Raw genomic sequence first — 10,000 nt, 5'->3', positions numbered from 1 at the left:
TAGGTGGGGGCGCAGTTCTCACAGTTGACACCCTCAGTGCTCTGCCTGCAGCTCACACAGACTCCGCCCCCTTCTCTGACACCTCGAGAGTTCAGACTCAACGACCAATCAGAGACCGTCTGGTTATAGAAGCAGTCCTCCGCCTTGTTGTGACAGTTACACTCTGAGAGACAGACAGGTGAGGGACAGGTGAGACAGGTGAACAGGGGAGAGACAGACAGGTCAAGAGACAGACAGGTGTCTCACGTTCACAGGTGTTTCCCTCTGTGACGGTTCCTGGTTGCCATGGCTGCTGGTGGTAACCGGAGCAACACTGGTTACAGCTCTCTCCACAGGTGTTGTGTTCACACACACACTGCAGCTTCTGCAGACAGACAGGTGAGCAGGGAGACAGGTGAGCAGGTGGACAGGTGAGCAGGTGGACAGGTGAGCAGGTGGACAGGTGAGCAGGGAGACAGGTTAACAGGTGGACAGGTGAGCAGGTGGACAGGTGAGCAGGGAGACAGGTTAACAGGTGGACAGGTTAACAGGTAGACAGGTGAGCAGGTGGACAGGTGAGCAGGTGGACAGGTGAGCAGGGAGACAGGTGAGCAGGTGGACAGGTGAGCAGGTGGACAGGTGAGCAGGGAGACAGGTGAGCAGGTGGACAGGTGAGCAGGTGGACAGGTGAGCAGGTGGACAGGTGAGCAGGTGGACAGGTGAGCAGGTGGACAGGTGAGCAGGTGGACAGGTGAGCAGGGAGACAGGTTAACAGGTGGACAGGGGAGCAGGGAGACAGGGGAGCAGGTGGACAGGTGAGCAGGTGGACAGGTGAGCAGGTAGACAGGGGAGTAGGGAGACAGGTTAACAGGTGATCAGGTGGACAGGTAGACAGGTGAGCAGGTAGACAGGTGAGCAGGGAGAGAGGTGGACAGGTAGACAGGTGGACAGGTAGACAGGTGAGCAGGTAGACAGGTGGACAGGTAGACAGGTGAGCAGGTAGACAGGTGGACAGGTAGACAGGTGGACAGGTAGACAGGTGAGCAGGTAGACAGGTGGACAGGTAGACAGGTGAGCAGGTAGACAGGTGAGCAGGTAGACAGGTGAGCAGGTACACAGGTGGACAGGGAGAGAGGTGAGCAGGTGGACAGGTGAGCAGGTACACAGGTGAGCAGGTAGACAGGTGAGCAGGTGGACAGGTCAGCAGGGAGAGAGGTGAGCAGGTGGACAGGTGTGTTACCTTGGTAACCAGGTCCAGCGGGCAGCTCTGGGCGTGGCCGTAACAGATGCACATCCCCCCCACTGAGATGTCTTTGATGGAGTAGTAATACTGAGAGAGGAGATGAGACAGGTTAATTGATTCATTAATAACGACTTCCTAAATGAACTGCCTGTCTCTCAGAGCCTGTCTCACCCTCCTGGTGACGATGGGGTCGATCTCTCTGGGGTCTCGGGCGCTCAGCGTCATTAGGTCAGCGTTCAGCGTTCTGATTCGCTGCAGCCTCAGGCGAATGAAACGAGCCGACGTGAAGTCCAGGAGTTCAGAGGTCAGGTCGTCAGCGCCGGGGCGACCGTTAATCAGGGAGGTGTGGATCTGAGAGACAGACAGGTGCAGAGAGACAGACAGGTGCAGAGAGGGAGACAGGTGAGATCTGACCGTAGACTAAAGCTCATGTGGACAGTTTGTGCTAAGGTACAACGTGCTACTAAACGGTTCAAACGTGAGCTAAAGACATTCAAACAGAACTACAGACAGACAGAGAGACAGGCAGGCATCTGTCTCACCTCCCCGTGCTCCAGAGGGTTCAGCCGGCTGTAGTAGGACGTGCAGATAACCTCGGTGTCTCTCTTGTAGGTGGGGGAGCCGAGGCGGGGCGTCACGTTGTAGTGAGACAGGCACTCTGAGTCACTGATGGCATAATACTGCCACGGCTCAAACAGCAACCCGTCTGTGGAGCGCTCCAGAACCCAGTTACCTGAGAGACAGACAGGTACAGGGGTCAGAGAGACAGACAGGTACAGGGGTCAGAGAGACAGACAGGTACAGGGGTCAGAGAGACAGACAGGTACAGGGGTCAGAGAGACATACAGGTACAGGGGTCAGAGAGACAGACAGGTACAGGGGTCAGAGAGACAGACAGGTACAGGGGTCAGAGAGACAGACAGGTACAGGGGTCAGAGAGACATACAGGTACAGGGGTCAGAGAGACATACAGGTACAAGGGTCAGAGAGACAGACAGGTACAAGGGTCAGAGAGACAGACAGGTACAGGGGTCAGAGAGACATACAGGTACAGGGGTCAGAGAGACATACAGGTACAGGGGTCAGAGAGACATACAGGTACAAGGGTCAGAGAGACAGACAGGTACAAGGGTCAGAGAGACAGACAGGTACAGGGGTCAGAGAGACAGACAGGTACAGGGGTCAGAGAGACAGACAGGTACAAGGGTCAGAGAGACAGACAGGTACAAGGGTCAGAGAGACAGACAGGTACAGGGGTCAGGGAGACAGACAGGTACAGGGGTCAGAGAGACAGATAGGTACAGGGGTCAGAGAGACATACAGGTACAGGGGTCAGAGAGACAGACAGGTACAGGGGTCAGGGAGACAGACAGGTACAGGGGTCAGGGAGACAGACAGGTACAGGGGTCAGAGAGACATACAGGTACAGGGGTCAGAGAGACAGACAGGTACAGGGGTCAGAGAGACAGACAGGTACAGGGGTCAGAGAGACAGACAGGTACAGGGGTCAGAGAGACAGACAGGTACAGGGGTCAGAGAGACAGACAGGTACAAGGGTCAGAGAGACATACAGGTACAAGGGTCAGAGAGACAGACAGGTACAAGGGTCAGAGAGACAGACAGGTACAGGGGTCAGAGAGACATACAGGTACAGGGGTCAGAGAGACAGACAGGTACAAGGGTCAGAGAGACATACAGGTACAGGGGTCAGAGAGACAGACAGGTACAGGGGTCAGAGAGACAGACAGGTACAGGGGTCAGAGAGACAGACAGGTACAAGGGTCAGAGAGACAGACAGGTACAGGGGTCAGAGAGACAGACAGGTACAAGGGTCAGAGAGACATACAGGTACAGGGGTCAGAGAGACAGACAGGTACAAGGGTCAGAGAGACATACAGGTACAGGGGTCAGAGAGACAGACAGGTACAGGGGTCAGAGAGACAGACAGGTACAAGGGTCAGAGAGACAGACAGGTACAGGGGTCAGAGAGACAGACAGGTACAGGGGTCAGAGAGACAGACAGGTACAGGGGTCAGAGAGACAGACAGGTACAGGGGTCAGAGAGACAGACAGGTACAAGGGTCAGAGAGACATACAGGTACAAGGGTCAGAGAGACAGACAGGTACAAGGGGTCAGAGAGACAGACAGGTACAGGGGTCAGAGAGACAGACAGGTACAAGGGTCAGAGAGACATACAGGTACAGGGGTCAGAGAGACAGACAGGTACAGGGGTCAGAGAGACAGACAGGTACAGGGGTCAGAGAGACAGACAGGTACAGGGGTCAGAGAGACAGACAGGTACAAGGGTCAGAGAGACAGACAGGTACAAGGGTCAGAGAGACAGACAGGTACAGGGGTCAGAGAGACAGACAGGTACAGGGGTCAGAGAGACAGACAGGTCTCACCTGGTCTGGGGGAGTTAGCAGCTTTGATGATGATGTAGGCGATCTGGAATATCTACAAAGAGACAGGTCAGAGAGACAGACAGTTTACTGGGTATATATATAGGTAAAGAAACAAAGTATATACAAGTACGGCCGGCAGTGGCTCAGTCAGTAGGGGCTCGGAGCCATAGGGTCGCCGGTTCAAGTCCCCGAACAGACCTAGATATAGACTGTGAACTGCTACTTGGAGAGGTCCAAGTTCACCTCCTGCCCTGCCGTGGTGCACCGGACACCCCCCTTCCCCCCTTCCCCCCTCACTCCCATTGCTCCCCGGGCGCTGTGCAATAGCTGCCCACTGCTCCTGGTACTCGACTCCTGGTGCTAGACTCCTAGTACTAGACTCCTAGTACTAGACTCCTGGTGCTAGACTCCTAGTACTAGACTCCTGGTGCTAGACTCCTAGTACTAGACTCCTGGTGCTAGACTCCTAGTACTAGACTCCTGGTGCTAGACTCCTGGTACTAGACTCCTGGTGCTAGACTCCTGGTGCTAGACTCCTGGTACTAGACTCCTGGTACTAGACTCCTAGTACTAGACTCCTGGTGCTAGACTCCTAGTACTAGACTCCTGGTACTAGACTCCTGGTACTAGACTCCTAGTACTAGACTCCTAGTACTAGACTCCTGGTGCTAGACTCCTAGTACTAGACTCCTGGTGCTAGACTCCTAGTACTAGACTCCTGGTGCTAGACTCCTAGTACTAGACTCCTGGTGCTAGACTCCTGGTACTAGACTCCTGGTGCTAGACTCCTGGTGCTAGACTCCTGGTACTAGACTCCTGGTACTAGACTCCTAGTACTAGACTCCTGGTGCTAGACTCCTAGTACTAGACTCCTGGTACTAGACTCCTGGTACTAGACTCCTAGTACTAGACTCCTGGTACTAGACTCCTGGTACTAGACTCCTGGTGCTAGACTCCTGGTACTAGACTCCTGGTACTAGACTCCTGGTACTAGACTCCTAGTACTAGACTCCTGGTACTAGACTCCTGGTACTAGACTCCTGGTACTAGACTCCTGGTGCTAGACTCCTGGTACTAGACTCCTAGTACTAGACTCCTGGTACTAGACTCCTGGTACTAGACTCCTAGTACTAGACTCCTAGTACTAGAGTCCTGGTACTAGATTCCTGGTGCTAGACTCCTGGTGCTAGACTCCTGGTACTAGAGTCCTGGTACTAGATTCCTGGTGCTAGACTCCTGGTGCTAGACTCCTGGTACTAGACTCCTGGTACTAGACTCCTGGTGCTAGACTCCTGGTGCTAGACTCCTAGTACTAGACTCCTGGTACTAGATTCCTGGTGCTAGACTCCTGGTGCTAGACTCCTGGTGCTAGACTCCTAGTACTAGACTCCTAGTACTAGACTCCTAGTACTAGACTCCTGGTACTAGACTCCTGGTACTAGACTCCTGGTGCTAGACTCCTGGTACTAGACTCCTAGTACTAGACTCCTGGTACTAGATTCCTGGTGCTAGACTCCTGGTGCTAGACTCCTGGTGCTAGACTCCTGGTGCTAGACTCCTGGTGCTAGACTCCTGGTACTCCTATAGGCACTACAGATACTACATTATAAACCTGTTGTAGTAGGGTTATAAACCAGTATAGACACACCTGTACTGGGCAGTTACCTGTATAACCAGTATAACCATTATAACCAGTATAACCATTATAACCATTATAACCAGTATAACCATTATAACCAGTATAACCATTATAACCATTATAACCAGTATAACCAGTATAACCATTATAACCATTATAACCAGTATAACCATTATAACCATTATAACCAGTATAACCAGTATAACCAGTATAACCATTATAACCCAGTATAACCATGGGTTGAATTGGGCCGGGGCTGTCCGGGGCTCAGCCCCGGCACATAGGGCGATGCATTGACGTCATCACCCTCGCTCATTTGTCATATGTTTACAAAAAACTATATATATGTTAAAACTTTTCTCGTTCACACAGGGTGCAGTGAAGGGTTAATGCTTTACAGTCTGTCACACATCTCAGAGCGCTGTGATACGCAGCATCTAACTGGACCAGCCAATGGGCAGGTGCATTCATATAGACCAGATCCCCAGAGTCCAGCACAGGTCAAAGGTCACAGAGCCTCTTCCTGGCCTCCAGGAGAAACAGGACGTGTTCCTGGAGAAGAACCCTAGCCTCACCCTCAGCTCCTCAGCAGGTTAGAGACCTGAGGTTTAGAGGAGAGACGACCATCAGGCAGACACCCAGGTGTTTGTAACAGGCAACAACTTCAAGTACTTGTCCTTGAGTAGTTAGAATATCTAAAGCAGGCTCTGGAGTCTGTTTAGCTTTAGAAAGAGCGTTACCTTGGTTTTCTCAGCATTTAAAATAAGCGTTAGTTCAGAGCGCTGAGTCTGAGTAGTGTTAGAAGCAGCCTGTGATGTAGCACCAGCTCCTGACTGAGGGACCTCTCAGAACATCACGGGATCATCCGCATGATGTGAAGTAGCTTCATCCACATGTTCCCCTCAGCTGTTGATGGAGATGGAGAATAAAAGTGGACCTGAAACAGAGCCTTGAGGAACACCATTAGTGATGTGTACCCACTCAGAAGACAGCCCATCAGAGTGAACACATGGGACCTTTCAGAGAGGCAGTTCTCAAACCACCCACTGCACGGCTGCACACGCCGACACTGAGCAGCCTCTGCTTCAGGATGAGATGATCCACGTGTCCAACGCTTTGGACAGGTCAACAAACAGAGCTGCTCCACTCTGCTTATCATCTAGATACTCTCCACATCGTTCACACGTTCATCGTGGCAGTGATGGTGCTGCGCTGCTTTCTGAAGCCTGACTGATGCTCAGACAGGTTGTCATGGTTACATAGAAACACCTTTACCTGTTCACTCACGAGGCGTTCAAGAGCCTGAGCCAGAACTGACCACTTAGAGACGGCCTATAGTTATTCAATAAGGTGGCCTCCCCTCCTTTCAGCAAAGGCAGGACATACGCTGACTTCCATACTTTAGAGATTGTGTTCGTGCTGAGGGAGAGGTTACAAAGAGAAGTGAGAGGTGGAGCGATAACATCTGCTCTATCTTTAAAGAAAGGCTCTACGTTGTCCGGGCCGGCCGGTTTCCTAGGATCTAACTTGGTTAAAGCTTCATGAACAACATCAACAGTAAAAGGAGTCAAACTGAAAGGGTTTTCCAGACCACGTTGTTCAGAGTCACGGACTGGGGTGTTCACAGAGCAGAGTTAGTGACAGAATGAAGCAGAGAGCCACAGGACACACAGTGCTCAGTAAAGCAGTTCAGCATAGAGCCCTGTCCGACAGAGAGCAGAGGCTGTGGTGAGGCACGTAGGAGCTCATCACGGATCTCACCGTGGATATCGATTTAATGGCTTTCCAACATTTCCTAGGATTATTTAGGTTTTCTGTGGTAACTGACAAATAGTACTTCGACTTTGCACTTTTGACATGTGAAGTGAAGCTATTCCTGATCTGCCTGAACGCAGCCACTCTACCTCTGAGCCTGATCTCCTAGCCTTTGCCCAGGCCTTGTTTCTCTCATGAAGGACACTGGACAGCTCAGCAGAAAACCAGGGATTGTCTCGTCCCTTCACTCTGAATGTACGCAGGGTGCATGTCTATCAATGATCTCCATAATACCAAGATAAAAAATAAGACCATGCGGTTTCCACATCAGCACACAGATCGATTTTACCCAAACAGGTCATGAACTAAACCTGCTCCACAAAGTGTTTGTGTCTCTCTTGATGAGGATGCGAGGTTTAACCTTTTGGACCTTAGTGTCCCTCATTGTGGCTACAGCACAGAGATCACTCAGATCATTCTCTAATACTCCCACAGATGAGTATCTATGGGGAACATTAGTTAGAATGAGATAATTAGGAGGATTTATCAGGGACTTGATGTTAGGGCGAGTAGGACTGTCCACACTCTGAGTAACATTCAGAGAGATACAAAGGTTTTAAAGTCCTCTGACTCTGCGGCTAACCAGTCCCAGTTAACCAGTCCCAGTTCAAACCTCCAAGCAGCTCTATGTCCTTGTAGTCTAGCTGGGATAAAAGATTAGCTAGTGAAGACAAGGAGTCCTTGCCAGCTGAGGGGGGTCTGTAGCGGCCCACCACCATGACCTTTGACCCTTTGCCAGCTGAGGGGGGTCTGTAGCGGCCCACCACCATGACCTTTGACCCTTTGCCACTTCTATATTTAAGGCTAACAATTCAAATTGCTTCCTGATGGATTTGGAAACTAATGTGGTTCCACTGAACTTATTCTGAACATGCATGGCAACGCCACCGCCTTCATTAGGCCGGTCGGTACGATACACATTGAAACCATTTAAGGCGACGTCAGAGGCCAGAGTAGACTTGTTTAGCCATGTTTCTGATAAGACAATGACGTCAGCGTCAGTCGAGCCCAGATACGGACAGCATCTAGTTTACCTAACAGACTGCGCACTTTCAAGTGGATGAGACCCAACCCAGACCTAGCTTTAAGATCAGCAGGAGTAGATCTGACTACTGCTACTGGGCGGACCAGGGTTAGGTTGGACATTTCCTGACAGTAATAACAACAACAAAACAGGCATATTTTCCTCTTAAGCGACACACATACACCGTCATCTACTTTAGAGACACCGGAGAAGTCTGCGAGGGTGTGATTGGAGCTGAAGAAGCAGTCCTGAAGAACCATCATCGCAGGAAAACAAAAAAGACAAACATATTGTGTCGAGCAGATTGACTGTGACAAGGCAACCGGTAATTGTTTGAGCAACACATCTGAACCTTTGCAGGGGATGCCCACTGCGGGTGGCCGAACAGACCTGAGTCCAGTAGACTCCTCAGGATGACTAGAGACCTTCTCATAGTCCAAGACAGCTAACAGGCACAGCAGAATCTGATATAGGGCCATTCCCCCAGACCAGCACAGTATCCGCGATGTTCCTGGAGCAAATCAGCACAGCAGCAAAGGACAGACGAAAACAGCAGCGTGGAAGCGCTCCGGTCCCTCCGTGGTATCCCCGGGGTTGAAGCAGGACTCTGCGACAGCAGAACCAGGACAGGTGGAAGCAGGCCAAGCCCGAAGCGTGGATCCACTCCGTCTCTCCGCGACGACTCCGGGGTAAAAACCTCTCCAGTACAGCCGTATTCTACAGGTGGGAGCAGGCCTCCGTAGATCGCAGATCGCAGGTCGCAGGCAGCAACAGGTGGAGCCGCTCCGTCTCTTCGCGACGAGCAGGCCTCCGTAAATCGCAGGTCGCAGGCAGCAACAGGTGGAGCCGCTCCGTCTCTTCGCGACGTCTCCGGAGGGAAAACACCTCAGTACAGCCGCCCTCGACAGGTGGGAGCAGGCCTCCGCAGACAACTAAAACTACTACTTGTATAAGCAGGGATGGCTAAAAGTTTGTAAGCAGGAGAGCTAGATGCTAACAGATGCTAGATGCTAACAGGTAGTGCGAGCCTGTAGAAATTGCGACTGCCTCCAATGACAGCGTAGGATGACTGGACTGTATGATTACTGGATTACAAAGAACAAGAGGAGTCGAGAGCTGTTGTTTCTATGTTACATGTGTAGCTGATGTCCTGCAGGTCACCCTTGAGGATCTTTTGATCTCAAGGGGCTTCACCTGGTTAAATAAAGGCTACAAACAATAACAGCGATTGACAGCTGATTATTATATCATATTCATTCAGACACATCGATGAGACAGTTAATTCATGTACTTATTGCAGCAGTACTTTGGAACCCCTGCTGGTTTAAGAGTGAGACAAACTCATTCAGTTATTGTTCCGTTAAAGTGCATTACATGATGTCTGACACCTTATATGTCTCTATTTAAGGCTTTACTGATGTGCCACACTAATGTCACCCATGTTATTCAGTGGCTTTCCAAGTTAACATTGATTGATATGACTGCGATTAAATCAGTATATACTTCTGCCAGGGGATGCCACACAATATTTGTGTCTGGATCCGCCCCTGCTCATATAGTATAGCCCTTAAGGTACAATAATGAGATCCTCAACCCCCCCCTCCACACAGAGCCCCCCCAAATATCAAATCCCAACTTAACCCCTGAGTATAACCAGTATAACCCAGTATAACCCAGTATAACCAGTATAACTCAGTATAACCAGTATAACCCAGTATAACCAGTATAACCCAGTATAACCCAGTATAACCAGTATAACTCAGTATAACCAGTATAACCCAGTATAACCAGTATAACCAGTATAACCCAGTATAACCAGTATAACCCAGTATAACCAGTATAACCCAGTATAACCAGTATAACTCAGTATAACCAGTATAACTCAGTATAACCC

At 50.6% G+C, this 10,000-nt stretch overlaps 1 protein-coding gene across 1 annotated transcript in view; it reads right to left on the bottom strand.

Annotated features, from left to right (window-relative positions):
- The window catches only part of LOC117441634 (laminin subunit alpha-1-like), a gene marked incomplete at its 3' end in the record, with an annotated part of 20,843 nt that extends 15,529 nt beyond the window's left edge, over positions 1-5,314 (bottom strand). Inside the window, exons 1-7 of the mRNA XM_071202265.1 lie at positions 5,294-5,314; positions 3,629-3,680; positions 1,765-1,955; positions 1,394-1,573; positions 1,220-1,309; positions 247-364; positions 1-163 (exon numbers count right to left, since the gene is read on the bottom strand). The exon at positions 1-163 is cut by the window's left edge and continues 16 nt beyond it. Coding sequence (XP_071058366.1) covers positions 1-163; positions 247-364; positions 1,220-1,309; positions 1,394-1,573; positions 1,765-1,955; positions 3,629-3,680; positions 5,294-5,314 — 815 coding nt within the window. The remainder of the gene's footprint in view (positions 164-246; positions 365-1,219; positions 1,310-1,393; positions 1,574-1,764; positions 1,956-3,628; positions 3,681-5,293) is intronic.
- Between the last annotated feature and the right edge of the window lie 4,686 nt (positions 5,315-10,000).

This window comes from Pseudochaenichthys georgianus, unplaced genomic scaffold (genome assembly GCF_902827115.2).
Source record: "Pseudochaenichthys georgianus unplaced genomic scaffold, fPseGeo1.2 scaffold_1861_arrow_ctg1, whole genome shotgun sequence".
NCBI lineage: Eukaryota > Metazoa > Chordata > Actinopteri > Perciformes > Channichthyidae > Pseudochaenichthys > Pseudochaenichthys georgianus.
This window is presented reverse-complemented; position numbering and strand designations above follow the sequence as displayed.